This window comes from Mustela erminea, chromosome 18 (assembly GCF_009829155.1).
Source record: "Mustela erminea isolate mMusErm1 chromosome 18, mMusErm1.Pri, whole genome shotgun sequence".
In the NCBI taxonomy this organism is placed as follows: domain Eukaryota; kingdom Metazoa; phylum Chordata; class Mammalia; order Carnivora; family Mustelidae; genus Mustela; species Mustela erminea.
Window position 1 is genome coordinate 18,017,373 of NC_045631.1, and position 23,321 is coordinate 18,040,693.

General features: G+C 42.8%; 1 protein-coding gene and 1 pseudogene across 2 annotated transcripts in view; both read right to left on the reverse strand.

Annotated features, from left to right (window-relative positions):
• Nucleotides 1-264: 264 nt before the first annotated feature.
• Nucleotides 265-363, reverse strand: LOC116578585 (annotated as a pseudogene).
• An 11,181-nt stretch (nt 364-11,544) lies between these two features.
• Nucleotides 11,545-23,321, reverse strand: part of GOSR1 (golgi SNAP receptor complex member 1) — a 55,325-nt gene continuing 43,548 nt past the window's right edge. For both annotated transcript variants that reach the window (XM_032322341.1, XM_032322340.1), the window contains exons 8-9: nt 17,270-17,352; nt 11,545-15,493 (exon numbers count right to left, since the gene is read on the reverse strand). In XM_032322341.1, coding sequence (XP_032178232.1) covers nt 15,369-15,493; nt 17,270-17,352 — 208 coding nt within the window. In that variant the 3' untranslated portion in view covers nt 11,545-15,368. The remainder of the gene's footprint in view (nt 15,494-17,269; nt 17,353-23,321) is intronic.

Consider the following 23,321-nt stretch of genomic DNA (forward strand, 5'->3'; position numbering starts at 1 on the left):
TTTTTTTTAAAAGATTTTATTTATTTATTTGACAGAGAGAGATCACAAGTAGGCAGAGAGGCAGGTAGAAAGAGAGAGAGGAGGAAGCAGGCTCCCCACTGAGCACAGAGCCCGATGTGGGGCTTGATCCCAGGACCCTGGGATCATGACCTGAGCCAAAGGCAAAGGCTTTAACCCACTGAGCCACCCAGGCGCCCCTCAGTCCTCATTTTTGATTGCAGTAAAGTACATGTAACATAAAACTTACCATCTTATTCATTTGAAAAAAAAATGGAATGCTTCATGAATTTACATGTTATCCTTGCGCTGGGGACATGCCCATCTTCCCTTATTCCAATTTTGGCAAGCATCCCTCTTACTCATCTTTATGTGTACGGTTCATTAAGTCATGTTAAATATATTTACATCTTTGCAGCAACCATCCCCATCCGTCTCCAGAACTCCTTTCATCTTGCAAAATGCAAACCCTGCACCTGTTAAACCCTAACTCCACATTGCCCCCCCCTCCCTGAGTCCTCTGGCAACCACATTATTTTCTATTCTGTTTTCTGTCTCTGAGAATTTGACTGCTCTATGTGCCTCATCTAATATGTGGAATCATAATGTTCTCAAGGTTCATCCATGTTGTCGCAGGTGTTAGGATTTCCTTCCTTTTTAGGGCTGAACAGTATTCCACGGGACACACATACCACATTTTGTTGATCCGTTCATCAACAGATGACAGATCCGTTCATCAACAGTATCAACAGATACTTTGATTTCGTCCACCCTTTGCTTATTGTGAATAATGCTATGAATTATCAGTGTCCATGTAATTCTTAGAGACCTCCGATTTCATTTCTTTGGGGGCGTATACCCACAAATGGAGTTATGGATCATATGCAAATTCAGAGTGACAATGCCAAGTGTTGACAAAGATGTGGAAACTGGAATATTCATACGTTGTTGGTTGGAATGGAAACTGGGAGAGTCATTTTGGAAAACCATGACAGGGGCACCTGGGTGGCTCAGGGGTTAAAGCCTCTGCCTTCAGCTCAGGTCATGATCTCGGGGTCCTGGGATCGAGCCCCGCGTCAGGCTTTCTGCTCAGCGGAGAGCCTGCCTCTCTGCCTATTCGTGATCTTTCTCTGTCAAATAAATAAATAAAATCTTAAAAAAAAAAAAAAAAAGAAAACCATGACAGTATATCCTAAAGGTAAGCATTCTAAATATATGTATAAATCTATAATCTAATAGCCCTACTCCTATGTTTACCTAACCAACCGAAAAGTGTATGTATGTGTCCCAAAACCCATGTTCAAGAATGTTCAGAGCAGCCCATTTTGTAATAGGTCCAAACTGACAATTATTCACCATAGTAGGATGGCTAAACAGAATGTGGGTATTCATACAAAGAAACGTCCAGACCAGTAGTTCTTAGCCATTTGTGTGCATTAGAATCACCTGAGGGCTTGTTAAACTCCTGAATGCTGGGCTCCAGCTGTCTGTCCCCTACCATCACACAGAACAGATCTCACATTTCTCCCCCTTAGGTGTTTTTACCATTGTTGAAGATGGCTGCCAGCCGCCACCCCCTGCTCATTCTCTCCTCCCCTACATCAGCAGGAACAGGGACTGAGGAAGCCTTAGAAGCCTGGTTTCTGATCATTAGTACAAACTCAAAAACCTCTCTTCTGTCAGGTCAGCCCTGCACCCCTGAATTTGTTGTTATGCTTATGAATGGTATCTCCCATAACTCTGACAAGTAATTAGTGCATAATTATGACATAATTATGACACCCATCTTTATCCTCTTTTATAGACAAGGAATTGACAATTAGCTGGATTAATTGCACGGTCCTGCTGCTAGACAAAAGTAGAGAGGAGATTCAAACCCACATCTTCTGACTCTGGGTCTAATGTTCCCTCTTCCATTGCCATCTGTGTCTCCAGAATGCAACACACGTCCCCCGCCCCCCCAATCCGGATGCTACCAAGTTCCAGCTCTAAGGCGAGGCCCCCTTTCTCCAGGAAGCAAATACTGCAACCCGAAGCAAGATGGTTTTGCCTGATGTGAATATAGTATTGTTTAGCTACCTAATGTACTTCTGGGCATTAAAAGCTCAGCCCTGAAAGAGCTCCTTTAGGCAGTGTCTGCTGTTTCTGTGGCTAATTGGCTGTCTAGGGAGGTGGATGCAGCTGTAGTGAAATGCTGATCTTTTCACCCTAATCAGCAAGAGCCAGCTGGGATACTGTTTCCTCCATGCATCAGCGTTTCTGAAACAGCTGCTTATGACTTTGGCCGAGCCAAGTGGGAAGTGGGGACTCCCTGAGAGTAGCCTGCAGCCTAAAGAGATTCAGCACCAAGGGCAGCGACTCAAGTCTCACTGAAGGAGTAAAAAGCCACAAAAGCAGAGAGAGGTTCTCAGTCTTGTCTGCAAGCTGGAATCACCTAGAGAGAAGAAAACAAAACTCCAATGTCTGGGCTCCATCCCAAGTCCAACTGGGATAGATCTGGCAAATATATATATATATATATATGTATATACATAGTGTTAAAACTCCTCTTCTCCAAGTGATTCCAGTGTGCAACAAGGATTGAGAATGGTCATGGTAATGAACCAACGAATAGGAGGGGGAGTGTTCCAAAGAACAGGCAGTGATCACAAGACTTAGGGTTTATTTATTTATTTATTTTTAAAAGATATATTTATTCCTTTGAGACAGCAAGTGAGCAGGAGGAGGGGCAGAAGGAGAGAGAGGGAGAGTCTCCAACAGACTCCCGGCTGAGTGTGGAGCCGAAAGTACGGCTTGATCCCATCACCCTGAGATCGTGCCCTGAGCCCAAATCAACAGTTGGGTGCTCAACTGACTGAGCCACCCAGGTGCCCCGAGACTTAGAGTTTTAAAAGGAACCTTCCAGGGGAGGCTACTTAGTTCTCTGCAGCCTTTCTTCCATGAAAACTATTCCTGGCTCACTCTAATTGGGCAAGTGCTACTCTACTCTGGCATCATCCTCCTTGGGATCCCTCTTTCATATATCTATGTGAAACAGCCTGGACATTCTTCATGCAAATTGGAGAGCTCAATTAGGTCCAATTCAAAACACACACACACACACAGGAAGAAGGAAGAGGCTGCAGATGTCTTGAGAATTGGCAGAATGTTTCCTTCTTTCAAGATTTTTAAAAAGATAAATCAAGGTGCGCCTGGGTGGTTCAGTGGGTTAGAGCCTCTGTCTTTGGCTCAGGTCATGACCCCAGGATCCTGGGATCGAGCCCCACATCGGGCTCTCTGCTCAGTGGGGAGCCTGCTTCCTCCTCTCTCTCTGCCTGCCTCTCTGCCTACTTGTGATCTCTGTATGTCAAACAAATAAAATCTTAAAAAAAAAATCAAGTGTTGCTCAGTTATTTATAATGGTGTAAAAACTGGAAACCACTTTAGAGTTAAAAATAGGGTGTTGTTGGGGCCCCTCGGTGGCTTAGTCAGTTGGGTGTCCAACTCTTGATTTCAGCTCAGGTCATGACCTCAGGGTCGTGGGATTGAGCCCTGCATTTGGCTCTGTGCTGGGCATGGAGTGTGTATAGAATTCTCTCTTCCTCTCCCTCTGCCCCTTTCCCCCGCTTGTGCTCTCTCTCTCTCGAAAATAAACAAAAAAAATTAAAAAATTAAAGAAAAATGGGGTGTTGGCTGTATTTGTATAATTGAACAACCAGGAGTTGGGTGTCTGCATAGTGAAATTCAGAGCAGCCATGGCAAAATATGCTTCATATGAAAATGTAATGGTATAGAAGCTGTGTATACTCTACTCCCTGAAAAAAATTTGATAATATGTACCACATGATCCCCACTTTAGAAAAAATATATGCACGTCAATATTCGGATATGTTCAAAAACGAAAACCATTTAAAGTGTTAGCTGTTATCATGGAAAGTTGGTGAAACAGGAATTTTTGTTTTGAATTTTTGTTTTGAATTTTTGAATTTTCCTACTCAATCCTTATTTCCATAATAAACACACATTTCTTTTGTCAGGAAAAAAGTAATACAAAAACCCCTATATGATGAATGAACCAGTGAATTGATTCATAAGAATTTCCTGTTTTCAACAGAGGAATACAGGGAGTTTTAGGCAGGAATAAAATGTTAATGACATTCAAATAATGACAACAGTGTAGATCCTTCCCTACAATCAAGAACTTCTTTAAGGCAAATGTCCATGCTTCCTTGGGGTTAAATATTAATCTGATAGAGCCCAGGCCAGCCTAGGCGATGAATTTTAGTTTATATGAAATTTTTATGAACTAATTAGTGGGTTGGATCAAAGAGCAGGACCAGAACAGAGTCACAAAGAGGTCTCAGAAGATAACGCATTTCTTATTAATTCACCACTGCTTTCTTAAAAGGACATGAACTTGGACGAGGCAGTCACCTCCCCTGGATCAGAACACCTACAAATCTAAGGCATGTCCCAGGTGGGAAGCAGGGCTGGAAGCGGGAAGCAGGCTGTGGGAAGGAAACTTTACCAAATCTATCACAGACAAGGGCGGCAGAGCCAGCCTTTGGTCTTCTTTCAGTAAGCCAGCTTCAGCAGGGAAGAGGGAGGAAATGAGCAAGTTGGAACCATATTCACTTAAACATAAATGCAAAGCAGGGGTGCCTGGGTGGCTCAGTCAGTTAAGCATCTGCCTTCGGCTCAGGTCATGATCTCGGGGTCCTGGGATGGAGCTCCGCATTGGGCTCTCTGCTCAGCAGGGAGCCTGCTTCCCCCTCTCTCTCTGCCTGCTGCTCCCCCTGCTTATACTCACTGTCTCTGACCAATAAATAAAATCTCTTTAATGAAAAAATAAAACAAAACCATAAATACCGAGCCCTGTTTGATGGGGTCTTAGAGGAGTCCTGGCCCAGCAGCAGTGTTGCCCCTGGTGTGCCACCATGAATGATTAAATACGAAGCGATGTAAAAAGCTCACGGTTCCATTAAGGCTTCAGTGCTCCAATTTCCTACCAGTGCGGAGTGTCGGAACTGCTCTTGGCTAAACAGAGCAGTCTCCCTCCATCTGTTATAAAACACGCTTTCAAAACTGACATCTTTCTAAGCAGCCTATTTCCCTTTTAAAAAACTATAAACAATTATAAGAGGCAGCATTCACAGGGTGAGAAACGAAGAGCCCTTCTCGACTGTGGCCTCCAGTTTGCTCATTCCGTTTCCTAGAGCCGGCAGCTCATACCATCTCCAATACCTTTCCTGATATTCTGCACACAAAATAACCTACAAAAGTGGGCAAAAGATTTAGACAGACATTTCACCAGGAGAGATATGTAGGTGAGAAACACTGGAAAGAGCTCGACATCATTAGTTATTAAGGAAATGGAGACTAAAACCACAACAAGACATGACTACACACCTGTGAGAATGACTAAAATGTAACAGATTATACCAAATGTCAGTGAGGATGTGAATGAACTGGAACTCTCATAGACTAGATTATGCAATGGTACACCTTGGGGGCGCCTGGGTGGCTCAACTGGTTAAGCGTCTGCCTTCAGCTCAGGTCATGATCCCAGGGTCCTGGGATTGAGCCTGTCTCGGGCTCCCTGCTCAGCAGAGAGCCCACTTCTCCCTCTGCTCCTCCCCCTGCTTGTGTTCTCTCTCTCTCTGACAGGTAAATAAATAAAATCTTAAAAAAAAAATAAAATGGTACACTTTGGAAATCAGCTTGTCAATTTCTTAAAAAGTTAAACGGAGGCTGGTCAAAGGATCCAGTCCGTCCACTCCTAGGTACTTACCTAAGAGAAAGGGAAATACATGCCCATGCGCAGACAGGTGTGTGAAAGTCCACAGCAGGTTTATTCATGATGGTCCCAAACTGGGAACAATCCCAAAGTCCAACAGCAGCGAAGTAGACGAGCACATTGTGCTACATTCAAACAATGGAAAACTATACAGCAAGAAGAAAGGAAATCATCTATTGGTACACGCAATGTGGATACATCTCAAAATAGTTATCCTAAGTGAAAGAAGCCAGGCCCACATACATATTGCATGATGCCATTTATATAAACCTTTAGAAGATGTCAACTAATCAATAAAGGCAGAGGGTAGAGCAGTGGTTGCTTGGGGATGAGGGGGTGAGGAGGGTTAGAGGGAAAGATTTACAAAGGGGCACAGGGAAACTTTGGGAGGTGATGGATATGTCTCCTATCTTGATTATGGTGATCCAATTGTTCACTTTTTAAAAGATGTATTCATTTATTTTTGTGCGAGAGAGGGGGAGAGAATGAGCATGAGAGGGAGAGGAGGCAGTCTCCACTGAGCAGGGAGCCCAATGTGGGACTTGATCCTAGGACCCTGAGATCATGACCTGAGGGGAAAGCAGATGCTTAACCGACTGAGCCACCCGGGTGCCCCAATGTAGATCACTTTAAAGTGTACAGTTCAGAGGCACCCAGGTGGCTCAGTGGGTTAAGGCCCTGCCTTCAGCTCAGGTCATGATCTCTTGGGATTGAGCCCCGCATCGGGCTCTCTGCTTAGCGGGGAGCCTGCTCCCCCCCACCTCTCTGCCTGCTTGTGATCTCTCTCTCTTTGTAGCAAATAAATAAATAAAATCTTTCTTTAAAAAGTGTACAGTTCAATGGCATTTAGCATATTCACATTTTTGTGCTCCCACTACCTCTATGTGTTTCTAGAAACAGTGCCTCACCCCAAGAAAGGAGCCCCACACCCATTAGGCAGTTACTTCCCACAGGTGGGGTTTTCAAACAAGGAGGATGTGTTTTACAGGCAGGCTTGGAAAGGAGGTCATTCATTCCAAAGGAGGAAATTTACAAAGCACATCATGTCACTCCAGGACAGTGCCAGTATGTATGCCGCGGGGCTGAGGAACGGGTGGGGTGAAGCAGGAGGGAAAGGCAGGGTGAGGGGCGGTAAAGATCACGTGTGCTGGCTCTGCCTTATAAGCAGTTGGAACCAGTCAAGGGCAGTGAGGAGGAATCGGTGGCAAGGGGACCTCTCTGAGTAATTTTCATCCCTGAGGGATGCTGTCAACTTTCACATGAATTCAGTTTGAGCCAGGGTTTCTCAACACGGGCGCTCTGGCTCTCGGGGCTGGATGATTCTTTGCCCACCGGCGTGGGTGGCTGTCCTGTGCGCCGTGCTTGCCTCTACCCATGAACCGCCACAGTTGTGACAACCAGTGATGTCTCCAGACACTGCCAAATGTCCCGTGAGGGAGGGGTGTGGAAGGACTCCAACTCTGTAGTCCCCAGCCCTCAGGAGCAGGCAAATCACAGCGTGTTCTGGGAGACCTTTGCTCGGAGCTGCAGAGACAAGAGGATATGGGGCAGGACGACCCCTGAGAGCTGGACTTTTAGACACAGAAAATCTGTGTTAGAACTTTGTGGTGTTTTTTGTTTTGTTTTAATTCCTTCTTCCATTTACTCAACAAGCACTTAATGCCTACCTTGTGCTGGGTATTGAGGCTATGGCCGGGGCAGGGGGGAGCAGGGGGGAGGGGAAGGGTGAGGAGGAGCACCTGAGGAAGTTAGCATCCCATCCTTCCACCTCCCCAGCCCCTCAGAGGAGACCTCGACAGTCTGCATCTGGGACAGTGGCATCTGGGACAGTGGCGTCTCATCCTGGGAGGGGCGGGGAAAGAGGAAGGTGGGAAGAGCCAGGGAACTGTGGGAGCACGCTGGCAGAGTGGGAGGTGGGGGGGTGATCACTGGTATCAGCTGGGCTTGGCCCTCTGCCAGTGTCTCTGTCCCTCACCGTGCTCCCACCTCAGGGGAATAGGTGTGGTTTGGGGTGCACCAGGGAGGCTGAGACCCAGGCCCAGGAGCACTTTGGCAAAGATCCCTGTGTCCAAAGGTGACATGAAGGCAAAGTGGCCAGTGGCTTCAAGGACTCGGTGGGTTCAGATAGTGAATGTATCAGTGGGGCTCAGTGTGGATCAGAGTGCCTGCCCCCAACGTTCTAGACACTGAAAGACTCTTCGAAGCACAACCCAGAGGCAAAGGAAAGGCGATTCAATTATGACCAAGATTATTTCCTTCTTTTTCTTTCATTTCTTCCCTCCTTTCTTTCCTTTTTCCTTTCCTTCCCTTTCTTTTTTTTCCCTCAGCCCTGGACGATGGGGCTCTGAGTCCGATTTCACTGAATTTAGAAGAGTTGTGTGACAGTTTCTGCATAAAGTTCATGCACATGAGGCTAAGACCAGAACACTGCCCTGGCCCCCAGAGACTTGAGGTCTAGTGGAAAACTGCCCCCATCTCTGCCATTATTTCTGGAGAGCATTCCGAGAAATTTTATACCCTTGTTCTCTTTTACTTGGTTCAATCTTTACAACTGCATCAAGTTGCTGAGAGTCCATTTTGCAGATAAGCGAGCTGATCCGAGAGCGGTGTGGTGACTGCCGGTAACCCAGAAGTGTCTGATCCAGTGGCAGAATACAAAACATCTGCTCTTCCTCCTGCATTAGGCAGCCCTGCAGTGTGCAGCTCAAGAGGGCAGCTGATGGTTGTTGGGGTTGTGGGGGCTCTGGTGGCCGAGCGGGCTCCCTCCCTGCGTGGCCCTGGCTGTGCAGTCACCGCACTGGCCACCACACACCACACTGGCAAACGCAATAGGGAGCTGCCAGCTATTCTGGAACAGCGATTAAGAGGTTGGCTGTTGTTCAGGAACATGAACTAAGCAGCTGTACGCAGAGCACGTTGAGGGGTTAGATGAGAGGCAGGACACCCAGCTCAGGGCCGGCACACGCAGTTAGTAATGAACAACAGAGCCCCAGCTCGTGGGACCTGCAACAGGGGACAGGAGAGGACAAGGTGGGGACTGAGGACTTATTCCAGAGTGAAAAACACAGATGCCGTATTCTTAGCACATTATCCATGAGTGCACGTATATCCGGGAGAATCGTATGAATTATGTGCCACACTCATTTAGAGATAGTCACTTTGGGGGAAATGATTATGTTTAAACCATACTTTTTCAGCAGTGATTTAAAAGTAGTAACCAATCATATTTGCCTGCTCTCCGTCAAGCTGTAAGCAATTTCACCAGCAAAAGCATGAACTAATTGGATGCTTGAGAATATCTAAAAGAAATGCACTAATTAAGAGAAAGTGACGGTTTCCTAAGAGCTTTGTATCCCAAAGGAGGAAAACTGAATACCACAGATCAGGGTAACAAATTAGATGATAATTTGATGAGAGCAGCAGAACACTGTCAAGTGATCTCTGGGATTCCTCTAAGCAGATATTCAGCACCTGATCTTAGCTTTTAAGTCTTTTCAGAGAGTTAGTAATAAAGAGCTCTGCAAGCTGAGGAGGTCTGCCAAGGTGGGGAATCTTAGCGGAGCAGAGCCCAAGGCGTCTGGTGGAAGTGCTTTCCTCTCTGCTCCAGTTCAGTCGGCAAATCTGTATCTTCAGGAGGGGAATATACTTTCCTCCTGGCTTTTGCTGTAGAGAAACAAGGGAAAATGTCCTGATAATAAACGTCTTCAGTGAGATTCTCCAGCCAGCTTTTTTTTTTTTTTTTTTTTTTTAAATTCTAGGCATCCCTGCCATCAGACAAGGCATGCTGGGACAGGGCCTCAGATCCTTTCCCAAGGAGAGGGCAGGTTCCATAGGAGTGGCGGCCCATCAAAGCCATTCCACCCAGAAGGAAAATGCAGCACACCACTGCCATAGTCGGCCGTCTCTAGGAAGAGCTGTGAGGTTCTAAACTAGAAGGTAGGAAGAGTTGAACACAAAGTTTGGTCCACTTAAGGCCACTAACCCCCCCCCCCCACTTTTTTTGGACAACCTCAATGCATTACATTACTTCTCGTAAAGGAAGTGATTTACAAAGGAAAACTTTACCAAGCAATCACAGCAACTAGTTCGTATTCCTTGAAAATAATCAAGCTGCAGGACTTTAAATGAGATTTAAATGTACCACTTTTAAAACCAGGCCAAACTGGTGGTTCTTTCCTAACTCCTCTCATAATCATGCAGCACAAGTTAAATTGTATCTTGCAGAACTAGCACAGTATTTGGCATCAAAAAGCCCTCAAGATTCAAATCCTTGCTTTATTGTTCGCTCTGATTTTGAGCAAATTGCTGAATCCTTTTGGGCTTGTCCCCTTATCTGTAAGAGGGATGGCTAACCTAAGAGTGGTGCTGGATTTTATGTAGGTCTACGTGGGGGTGCACACACACAGGGTTGGGCACACGTTCATAGCCAAAAGGTGGTCAGGACCCCAAGAAAGAAGTAGGGGGGGTGGCCCCTGGGTGGCTTGGTGGGTTAAGCCTCTGCCTTCGGCTTAGGTTACAGTGTCAGGGTCCTGGGATCGAGCCCCTGGAATCGGGCTCTCTGCTTAGTGGGGAGCCTGCTTCCCCCTCTCTTCTCTGCCTGCTGCTCTGCCTACTTGTGATCTCTCTCTCTGTCAAATAGGTAAGTAAAATCTTAAAAAAAAAAAAAAAAAAAGAAGTGGGTACTTTGGAAACTGAATGGATGAGAGGGGGAAAACTGGGGTGGCCAAAGCAGTAAGAACAGTCTGGTCAGATAAAAAGGCCAGAAATGCGGGCAGGGAGTCACTGCTAATGGGGACAGTGCTGCTTTTTGGGGTGGTTAAAATGGTTTGAATTTAGTGGTGCTAGATGCACAACTAATATACTAACACCCTTTGGTACATTTTAAAAGGGTGGATTTTATGGTGCATGCATTTTATTTCAATTTTACTGTTAATTTTTTATTTTTTTTAAAAGATTTTATTTATTTATTTGACAGACAGAGATCACAAGTAGGCAGAGAGACAGGCAGAGAGAGGGGAGGAAGAAGGCTCCCCGCTGAGCAGAGAGCCCGATGGGGGCTCGATCCCAGGACCCTGAGATCATGACCTGAGCTGAAGGCAGAGGCTTTACCCACGGAGCCACCCAGGTGCCCCTAAACTGTAATTTTTAAAAAGGAAGAAGGGGGTGCCTGGGTGGCTCAGTGGTTTAGTTAAAGCCTCTGCCTTAGGCTCAGGTCATGATCCCGGGGTCCTGGGATCGAGCCCCGCATCGGGCTCTCTGCTCAGCCGGGAGCCTGCTTCCCCCTCTCTCTCTGCCTGTCTCTCTGCCTACTTGTGATCTCTGTCTGTCAAATAAATAAAATCTTAAAAAAAAAAAAGGAAGTAGAAAAAAAGAATAAGGACATTTGGAGAGGTAATGGAACATGAGGGATTTTCAAATTCTTTGGTGTGTTGAAGAATCAAGTTCTGGTCTTTAGGATAAAAAGTCATTATTTAGGAAGGGTAAAAACCCATTTCTCTTGTTAAATTCTACAATTTTACATTGCCATCATACCTTCTCAAGTTTCATTTTGAGAAGAGATTGTCCTTCATTTCTAGGGCTAAGTTATCAGTGGAATATTCATACAATAGTTTTGAACGATAGGTGATGGGCAGCTTTTCAGTATCTGTACTGTTTCACTCTGGGTTTTAGGACATCACGAGGAATACTTATCGATACCAAAGATTTCATAATTATCATCGCAAACTTCCTCGATGGTACCATTTCAATACAAATAACCACAGGCACAACCATTTAGATTTCTAATTTATTATTAAATTACATAACAAAGCTTCTTCTATACAGTCAGAAAAAGCACATTTAGATGAGAACAAAAATTAAGTACAAATACAATAAATCTGGTTCCAAGAAGCCATTTTAAAAGCAAAAAAATTAGAAAGTGCATTTGGAATAGATTTTTAAAAATCTGTATTGGCATTTTTCATGAGAAAACATCTTTCATCATGGTCACTTGTGACTGGAATTGATTTCCCTCTCTAAGAGCTAATAGGATGGGAACAGATGCAAATACTCTTACACTAAAGTGAGAGTTGGGTACAAAGAAAATGAGAAAGATCCTTCAAGACATGGCTCAGCTTTGTCTCAGCTTTTTATCCAATAAATGTCCTTTAGTCACTTAATCCTTCCTTATTTTCTTTTGTCAGAGAAGCTTAAGGGTATGCAGGTTTATAAAAGAAAGACAAGCTTGGTTTAAAAAGACCACGATGAAAAGCTCTGCATCTGAACAGAGACCCGGCTAAACAACCTCTGACCCGAAAGAACGAACGGAGCGCAATCGGTTCACTTTTCTGAGTGGAATCCGGTTGTGCTTTAGGGACATTCACCACAGACTTTAGTGTCATCCTAGACATGGCCATTTATCCTCCACGGCAAGTTAGAGAACTGCGTCAGTTTCTAAGGTATCGTATCTGGCTAATGATCAAAAATGAGGTATGAGAAAACCAAAAAGGTTAGTCCAGTTCTTTGAAGTCCTTTTCATCAGGTTGAGATTATTAAAGTGAAGTAGCAGATCAGTGGTAGGAATGCAAGTCCAAGGGGCCTCTGTTCCAGAGAGGCCGAAAGTCATGACATCAAAAGGCTCAGTAAGTACATTTTCCTAGTCAGATGTGTTCAGCATCCAGTAGGAAAGAATTAAAATAAGTATTATTTGGTTTCAGGTATAAAAAGTGCCTGCCGTGATGTCTCCTCTCTTCACTTGTATTAGTTTTTAGGATTTTACTTCCAATGCCTGATCCATAGCAGGGAAAAAGGTATTTTCTATACAAGTTTGGTACAAAGGAAAGAGGAACAGTGGAGAAGGAAAGCCCTTTTCTAACACTAGAAAAATAAAGGGTGAGCAATGCAGGTTACAGGGACTCCTTCAGCATCCTTCAAAACACTAAGAAGAATATAGAGAGAGCCAGGACAGATCATCTGAAGCACTTGGAAATTGGGTTTGAATTTAGTGGTCAATTAAACATTTTTAACTAAAGTTATCAGCACACATTAAAACAAAATCTCAGAAGTACACTTTTGGGAATTTTGTCCGTTATGTTGCCATGGTTTTTCATACTTCTTAGTGAAAAGGAAAGTTCTGAATGGTTACTAAAATGATCCCAAAGGAAAGATGCATTATTATGTAAGACAAAGGCTGAGGGAGAATAATTTCCCCTAAGAGGCAACTTCCTTCTGACCTCCCAGCACTAACAAGCAACTTACAGTTGGCTCCTGAGCCTAGCAGCAGGTCTGTAAGGGCAGAAGAAAAACGGGAGAAAACTAAGATGGTTTAAAAAAAAAAAAGTTAAATGGCATGAAACTGAAAATTCAAATCAGCCATCATGGGATTCAAATCCCCTTCTTGTAAATGACATGGCATACTTGTATTTCCTTATTCCAGGGCTTGTTTCTGCGAATGAAGGAACTGTAAGAGGAGAGGAACCTAGCTATCTACACTTGCCCTGGGTCACCTCACTATGGGCTACAGCACCGGGCGGTTAGTCAGACAGACCTACCTGACACCAATATCCACACCAAGCTTTTTCAACTTCCTTGGAAGAACTGGTTTATTTTCAAAATGAAAATAACCAACATAATTCTATTACTTCATTTAAGAATAACCCTAACTGAGAGGCTCATCACCCATCAAAAGTACGTTTGCTTAGTGCAGCAAGCTAGGTTAGCTCAGGCCCTTGGTTTACCCTCATATAATCAGCTTTAATGAATGTACCAAATAACCAGACCAGTAAAAAAGACTGGTAGTATAATTAAATAAATAACTTTATTTATGATACTTCAGATTTTATAAATGCCAACCATATAGCAATGAAAGTCCCAATAAATTCTAGCTGAGGCACAATCACCAATCAAGGCCCTTTGAAAAATCAAAGATAATAATAAAGTGTCAGGGGAGAGAAGTTTTGTTCTCCCAACAGAGAATTTAATAAATGAACTTCTCTGATCCTTTAAGGTTCATGTTGGGAAAACTCAGACTTTCTTTTAAGGGCATCCCCAATCAAGTAACTGATCGATCAACCCATATTTAGAAAAATAAACCCCATAGTTTAAAAAAAAAAAAAAGTATCAAATGCCTTTCATACCCAGGACATAATAAAACTTTGACACCAGAAGGAAAAACCTTTGTTTCTGTACCAGACCAGGGGTTAGCATAACATCAGCCTGTGATTCAGTTCACCTGAATGTCCTCACCCACGCACTGTGATGCAGTTAAGAACTACACACTAATATCCTTTTATTCCCTGTGGCACAGTCTGAAGCCAATACTATCAATACCAGAGTCAACTGCAATGGTGAGGAGCAACTTTCTTGGTGAGGAGTGCAGATGCTGAAGCTTCAAGCTGTCTGTGGTAGTTCAGTTAGACAAGTCATACATTTGCAGAAATGGAGAAATGGCTAAACCTGAAAAGAATTCTGGTGGTAGTTTAAAAATTTTGTCACTGTCCAGGGATGGTAGTAGAAGACAGGTGCAGACGGAGACAGATTCTGTTACGTACACCTTTAACAGTAAAACCGTTCTCTGGATGAACAGATTTGGAATGAACAGGCTTTCATAAAACCCAGAATTCCTAGTACATCAGGCAGCAGTTCTCAAACTTCTGCTCCTAGACCATGGAGCATTTACAAATGGAATCATTTGGATGGTGACCCCTCAGTCAATGTCTTTTTACATGAGGCTTGTTGAATAATCAGTTGAAAACTGAGCAGTCCGCTCACTCTGAGGAACTGGTGAGGGCAATGACAGACACTGGCTATTAGTTACTTTTATCACGGTAGAACTGGAATTTCATTGACTTGTAGTAGCAAATATTAATCCAATGAAAGAAATAAAAAAAAAAATAAAAAAATGACTGACAAAAAAAGCCTGTTATTCTTGATGCTTTTCCAGTAATATAGTCAACCCCAGTGTGCATACAATTTACAAAAAGAAAGGGAAAAAAAAAGTTTTTTTGCACTGTTTGTCTTCTGTTTCAGACAACCACAACTGTGTGGAAGTTGACCTGTTGGCATCTCAAAGAATCTGTGAAAAATGTAATTTTCCTTGAATACCAAAACAGGGACACAGAGTAGAAATTTATAGTACAGCTTATCAGGAAATGACTTGTGGTTTCTCATCATGAGTGTAAAATAAAAGCACAAGAACTATTTTTATTCACAACCCAGTCTGGGGGTTAAAAGGAAAGCAGTCTTTGGATACAGAGAAACCTGGTTTTCTGGAGTCCAGCTGTAAGACCTGGCTTGTCATCCACCTTCCATACTATTACTGAAGCACAGAAACTCTGTTTCTGATTGGTTTACTTACCTCCTGGGAAGACAAAAGCAACTGACACTTTTTTTTTTTTTAAACTCATAACAGAAGGAAATGTGTGTTAGAAAAGACAGCACAGAGAAACTGTGGCTTCAGCTCACCCTGACCACGACACAGAGTCCACCGCTGTCAGTCCTGAATTACTCCTGCTGGTCAGGCTAATCATCAGGACAATCAACTTCTCCTTCCTACGTTTCTTTATTCCAGATCAGGGTGTGAAAGTGGAGGCCGCCAAGAGTCCCCCAAGGTGTTCCATCAATGGAAAGCATACAGCAGCAACAGGATGGTACAGACGCCAATGACCCCGCCCAGGATGAGGGAGTCTCGCCGCTTCCTAAGATTGATCCGCTGGATCAGGCTGTTCACAGCAGGAAAACGATCTTTAGGAAATCTTTATTAAGGTCATATTTGAAGAAGCCTCTTTAGTGAAAAGTCACAGGAGTCACAGAAATAGAGATCAATGTGGTCCAGAAACAATAAATAATGAGAAGAAATACAGGGCAAGAAAATTACACTGAGGGAGCCCTTAAAAAACACATGTCCTAGCTGGGGGCGTCCTGCTGCTCAAGGGATTACTGAGGGATTACTACCAGGCTTCAGGTCAGGGTGGGAGCCAGTGTGCAGGGCAGGGAGGCACGGTACCGGCAACTACTGCTGCTATTGCAGCCCTATTCCCCACCCCCACTCCCACTCCCCTCCTCCCTCTTCCCCTCTCCCCCTCACACCTCCCCCCCCATCTCTCTTTAAACCCCTTCTCTAACGAGAGTAGTACGTTTTGCCAGAAGAGTTTTGAAGAAGTAACTGATCCTCTCCTCATGGGGTGATAACCCCCGTAGAATCGGTCAATTGGTGGGAACCAAATCTAGGGCCTGAATAAATCAGTCGCTGGTGAATTACTGAAATTTTTAAATAAACTTTGCAGCAGTAGGTAGGATATGGTAGGAAAGTGGGTTACACTGCTCTAGCTGTCCTACGTGGGAAACATTTAAAAAAGATGGCAAATTTTCAATTTTAGAAGTTTAAGAATAGTCACAACTACATTTTACTTAGTATTTCAAACTGTCTTCATACTCTAGCTTGTATGCTGCAGACCACAGCAAATGCCTGTGCTTCCTATATTGCTTGGCATTTCCAACAACACACCTGCAGGTATGCCTCTTTAAGAGAGGGATCCCAGCAAAGTCAGAAAAACCATTAACAAAAAGCACCTACAACTCTAGCGAGCTGAGTCTGTACTGCATTTTCCTGTAATTAAACTACTCCGCAGGGACCATGTTCCTGTACTTACACATTCTACGTATTCTATGTTTAGGACCGTGTCTTCTAGTAATCTTGAATTTCCCTTCCTACCCAGAATAGAGCTTTATATACTGTTAAGCATTAATGTGCTTTTTGAAATAATGAAAAAAAAATACAGAAACAACTTTTAAAATATACAACAGGAAGCATGAAATAATAGGCAGTAACTTTTACAAGGTATGACTCTCATACAGAGCATTTGTAATTGGGAAAGAAAACTTCTTCTCCAAAAGGCTTGACTTCTCAGAGAGTAAACAAAATGTTTCAGAGTAACAGGCTTACAAGTTTCTCCACTGGCTTTCATGGAAGTATCAGTAATCTAATTCAAGTCAGGAAACTCAAGAATTAAAAGTAGAGGTCACAAAAACTATCTGAGCACTCAGCTTGTGCATGAAGAGTCACATGAAAATACTGGCAGTTACACTCATCTACAACATGTTATGGCTGGCTGTCTCCTTCCTTCTCCTTCTAAGCATCTGCCACTGACTTAATTCTCCAAACTGGAAAAAGAATAAAAAGCATGTCATTTACAATGTTGAGGTAAGAATAATATATGTTGTGGCATTCTAACATAGATTCAAGAGCTTTTAAAATGTAAAATAATATTGTGAATAATTTGAAAATTCAAATTGATAATTTTTTTCTAAATCTATTAATATCAGACTTCTAGTGTACAATCTTTTACAAATGGCACTAAGTGGTATAATTTCTATAAAGTAGGAATGCAAGGCATATTCATATTATGTAATAATGGCCTCAACTGCTACTGATGATGGCAACATGACCAAAAAAAAAAAAAACCACAGACACCTCCCCCCTGCCAAGAACTAGAGATTTCAAACTTTCAAAAAGGATACTGGCCAAAGTATTCATTTTGCTCTGAATCGACTTCAACATTCCTCTTTGGGAAGTCATATTTTCTTTTGTTGCCATAGCAATGCTGAAGGAGGAAAAGAGAAGATAATTACACTGGCATTTAAAATTATCCTGCACAGATCCATCAGACCCTTAAAAAGTGAACAGAAAACTAAGACAAGCAACATCATGTTAAAAAGCACGGGCAGAAAAAAATCATTTCCCAAGTCACCTTTACACTGTCCTTTTCTCAAATGACCATTCCATCCCCACTAATATCCTCTGATGGACAAAGCAGAAGGCCATTCCCTGTGATTTCTCCCAAAGTAACCAATGAAATAACAGACTAAATCACTATTACAAAAGCTTCTTAAAATGGTTTTGAAAGGGGCTCCTGGGTGGCTTTGTCGGTTAACCATCTGCCTTTTTGGCTCAGGTCATGATCCCAGCATCCTGAGATTGAGTCCTGCTTCTTCCTCTCCCCCTGTATTCTCTCTCTCCCACCCCTGCCGAAATAAATAAAATATTTAAAAAAAATAGTTTTGAAAAGGCCAGGTATTAAAATATCCTTAATCAGGAAAAAACTGTTGAGAGGGAAGTAGGAAATTACAATCATAAAAATAGAACCAAAAGTGTAACACATCACAAAATATTCGTATATAACCAGTCCTTAATTTATGAAAAGATTATGTTCCAGAATTCTACTTAAGAACCAATTAGGCAGATTTTATTTTTATTATTATTAATTTATTTATTTAAAGAGAGACAGTGAGAGAGGGAATACAAGCAGGGGGAATGGGAAAGGGAGAGGGAGAAGCAGGCTTCCCACCGAGCAAGGAACCCCATGTGGAGCTTGATCCCAGGACCCTGGAATCAAGACCTGAGCTGAAAGCAGATGCCCAAGGAAGGATTGAGCCACGCAGGCACCCCTCTTTTTTAAAAAAATTTTTAAAAAAGGATTCTATTTATGTATTTGACAGAGAGAGAGAGAGCACAAGCAGGGGGAGAGGCAGACAGAGGGAGAGGGAGAAGCAGGCTCCCAGTGGAGCAGGGAGCCTGATGCAGGGCTCAGTCCCAGGACCCCGTGATCATGACCTGAGTGGAAGGCAGACGCTTAACCAACTGAGCCATCCAGGCGCCCTAATTATGCAGATTTTAGGAGACACATTGAACATTTTCCTGGGTTTCCATGCCAGGTGACAAAGGTTACACATTCACTAAACAACTGAGAGAGATGAGGAAAAGTCCCTTCTCTTAACGAGACTATACAAAGTATAGTCTTTTCCATGCGACTACTTTGATGTACTGTTTAAAAGATCTCAGCTAATATTTTTTTTGCTATCAGTGCCAGGACTCACTTTCAATACCCTTATCTCCCAGGACATGAGAAACCTAGAGGGCAGAGTCAGTATCCATTTTGATATTAACACATCAGGGGCATGCTACAGCAGGAAAGAAAGAAACAGCAGGAAACAGAATGTCCTCGAATAATGCTGAAAATATTTGAAACATTAAAAAAAAAAAAAGATAACAGAGATGAAGAGATTCTGGGAAGATGATAATCAGAGCACATAACTCCTGACCTCATCTCTGGTCTGATTTCCTCCATGGAAGAACACCAGAACAAGGCAGACGTGAAGGGGAGGGCCTGGTCCACCTGAGACCTGGTCCACCAAGTTCTTTAGAAATTCCCAGGGAAGAAAGCCAGGCAGGCTATACTCTCTCAAACAAGGGAAGAACCAAGGAACTGATGGCATGGAAGACTAGATTTTTCTTCAAGCCTGGGGCAAAGACCTATGTTTCACTGCATTGTGAGGAGCCCAGAGAGCGGAAGAGATGCAGCTGCATGCGGGGAGCTGCACTGATGGGCTGAGCTGCCCCCATACCTGCAGCTGGTGAGCGGTGGCTACATACAACTAGAGGAACCTATCGGCTGAGAGCTGACAGTCCACCAGGTGCTGCGATGCCCAACCCAAGAAGGAAAAAGTGCTGGGCCATCCACTACCGCCTGATAGGCCTCTGCTCAGGGGTCTCTAACAGCCTAACCTACCTGGGAGCTGACCGAAGATACTTTCGAACAGGCAACACCAGGTATCCTACTGGAGGAAAATGCTAGGGGGAATACTCTAAACAAACGATCAATCAAACTGAAATTTCAAGATTTGAGAAGGAGGTGAAGAAGAAACAAAAGCGTGTGAGGATAAAAGGATATATGAGCACTGTTTGACATAGTAGAAGGCAAACACAGAAAAACACCTCCCCCATGGAAACAACTTTGGAATGGTTTAACAGATTCTGATATAACCTTACTATGAAATAACATTTGGTTATTAAAAAGAGTAAGATGGCATTATTTCTATTAACCTGGAAGAATGTTTATGATATATTGAATGATTAAAGCAAGTCACAGAATGTGTAAAGTATGAATTCTCTTTCATTTCAAGCAATAAATACCTTTGTATATGTCTGTATGGCAGTGACAGCGTAGTAGATATTAACAACTGTCAGTTACTACAAGTTACTCAGGGGATAGAAACGGAGGGACACTAACCAGGGAGTGAACTTTTTCTTTTACATTTTACTTTTAAATTGTTAAAATAAGAACATTGTACTTTTCTAAAATATACATCTCTAATAATGAAAACTGAAAAGAAAATTGCGCGAATTCTACCTGAAAAACTAAGAAATGTGAATTACATTATCAGCACCGATCTGCTGCAGATACTTGCCTCAGTACCACTACGACTCAAACCATGATTGAGAAAAGTTTTTCCCAGATCCTAGAAAAGATCAAGAATTGAGGGGATCAGGTATCTTTGAAGGCAAAACTGTGGAATAGGACTAAAGATGGGAGTTCTTAGAAATCTGTACAAGGAACTGCCAGACCCCTATGCTTCCTTCCCTGACCTATGAAGTCAGGTGACGGCCCCCCAGTTCAGGGGAAGATCTAACCTAGAAGACACCTGAGAGATACTGCCACCTTGAAGCTCCCAACAAAACAGCCAGGATCCCTTCTGATCATCCACTGCGATGCCTACCACTCGGTAAGTGTCCCACAAGTTATGGACACAGAATGAGCTTCCAAGTACTGGATTTTGGAGCCTCCCCTTTAAATATGAACAAAGAGGGGCGCCTAAATGGCTAGTTCGTTGAGTGCCTGCCTTCAGCTCAGGTCATGATCCCAGAGTCCTGGGACCGAGCCCCACGTCGTCATCAAGCTCTCTGCTCAGCGGGAGCCTGTTTCTCCTTCTCCCTCCTGCTCCCCCTGCTTGTACTCTCTCTTTGTCAAACAAATAAATAAAATCTTAAAAAAAATTAAATATGTACTAAGAACCAAGAATCACTACAAATTTGAGAAGAGCCTCTAATGAAAGACAGAGATCCAAACAAACCAATCAGCAAACAGAAAAGTGAATCTGAGGAAACAAGAGGCAATAACAGAAGCTCAAGAAACTCTAAAATCAAATTATATTTAATGTCTTCAGGGAGAGAGAAAAGAAGGCATCATATCCATGAAACATATAAATACATGTATATATATGTGTGTGTATGTACCCATCCTTTAGAAAAGGGCTGGTGTAAATTTTAAGAAAGGATGGAAATGGAAATGAAAATGTAATAGAAGCGTCAAAAGGACAAACTGAGTAAACCCCTCCGAAAGTAGAAAAACAGATAAATGGAAAATGGAGAAAAGGTAAGACAGGAACAACAGAGACCCAACATATTTATTGCCTTTTAAAATTAAAAACAAAAACCAGAAAACAAAACAGTGAACAAGGAGGTGGGAAAATGATAGTTTAAGAAAATTTCCCAGGGCGCCTGGGTGGCTCAGTGGATTAAGCCACTGCCATTGGCTCAGGTCATTGTCTCAGGGTCCTGGAATGGAGTCCCGCATTGGGCTCTCTGCTCAGTGGGGAGCCTGCTTCCTCCTCTCTCTCTGTCTGCCTCTCTGCCTACTTGTGATCTCTCTCTGTCAAATAAATAAATAAAATCTTAAAAAAAAAAAAAAAGAAAAGAAAATTTCCCAGAACGGAAGATGAGTCTCCAGATGGTAGGAGCCCACTTAATACCCAGTGCAATGAACTGGAAAAGATGCATGATCAGCTCACTATGGGGAGGTTTAAAAACACCCAAAACATGGGGGAAAGTAATGATGGTCCTAAAAGCTTCCAGAAGACAAAAGCTCATCACATACTAAGGACCAGATATCTTAGTTGGCACTGGACTTAATAATACCAAAGGGGTGCCTGGGTGGCTCAGTTAGTTAAGCCTCTGCCTTTGGCTCAGGTCATGATCCCAGAGTCCTGGGACTGAGCCCTAGGCTGGGCTTCTTGCTCAGTGGGGAGCCTGCTTCTCCCTCTCCCTCTGCCTGCCGCACCCCCCCCCCAAGCTGTGCTGTCATATAAATAAATAAAATCTTTAAAAAAATTTATTTATTTATTTGATAGACAGAGATCACAAGTAGGCAGAGAGGCAGGCAGAGAGAGAGGAAGGGAGGCAGGCTCCGTGCTGAGCAGAGAGCCTGGTGTGGGGCTCGATCCCAGGACTCTGGGTTCATGACCTGAGCTGAAGGCAGAGGCTTTAACCCACTGAGCCACCCAGGAACCCCTAAATAAATAAAATCTTTTTTATAAAGTACTGAAAATAGCACCTTCAAAAATTTCAGAGTTACTTCTAACCTAGAGCTCTCTAACTTAGCTAAACAATAAATTAAGAATAGATGTGAAAAGTTCAAAATTGTACCTCCTGTTCTTTCTCAGGAAACTACTAAAGAACATGGTCCAGCATAATGAGGGAATAAACTAAGAAAATGGAAGACCCTAAATTCAAGAAATAAGTGATCCAATAAAGGAGGTTATTTGAAGGTTATTTGAGGGTAACTGCACCCCAGGACCAGTGCAGTGGAGCAGGCCTGAAGAACAACCAGACGAGAATAAAACGGGAGGAAGCTGGCAATGTTAATTTTACACTGAATTTTAGATTCCAAAACCAAAAAGAACACAAGAAGAGTCCAAACTAACAACACCCTTTGCATCATTATTCTTATTCATAATTATGTCTGTGATAGAATACGATACTTTTAAAATGTGGTTGTTTTAACATAAATTTATAATGTCCTTTAAAACGGGTATTACGGTTTTGTATAAAGTAACACAATTTGATTTAAAGTGAGGCTGAGCCTCTGAAGGCAAGCTTCGAATCATATATGCCTCTGTTTTTTATCCTGGGACTACCACTGTCTCTCACGCACTTTGACTCAGAAGAGATAAAGAAGATTAAAAAATAATTTCCACAAAGCACTTTGTATTCCTTAGAGAATGGATATCATTATGTTATTATCTTGTTGAATATGCATGATTGCCAGTACCACACAGAGTATATCTAGACATACTTTCCCATCTCATTACATCATTTGGAGTCAAGCTGAGTGAAATCTAAGTTGTTATTTCAAGGGTCAAATACTCGGAAGCAAAACATAAACTCCAAATAATATATAATGCTTTTAAAATGATAAATCATTGATGTGCTTACTGGAACTTCCTTACCTGCTCTGTAAACTAAGCTCATACACTTATTTTCTCAACAAAAGACAAGACTAGTTATACACTTAAAGCTTAAGAATAAATACTAAAAATATTAGTTCAGTTGTGCACATATTCTTTTTTTTTTTTTAAAGATTTTATTTATTTATTTGACAGACAGAGATCACAAGTAGGCAGAGAGGCAGGCAGAGAGAGAGGAGGAAGCAGGCTCCCTGCTGAGCAGAGAGCTGATGTGGGGCTCTGATCCCAGGACCCTGGGATCATGACGACCTGAGGCAAAGGCAGAGGCTTTAACCCACTGAACCACCCAGGTGCCCCCAGTTGTGCACATATTCTTAAAAATTCTTAAAATCTCCAAAAGAAAAAAGTAAATTGTTACATATAGAATATGCAAAAATAATTATTATCTGACACTTAGATTGTTTATAAGTAATCATAACTGGGGCGCCTGTGTGGCTCAGTGGGTTAAGCCTCTGCCTTTGGCTCAGGTCATGATCCCAGGGTCTTGGGA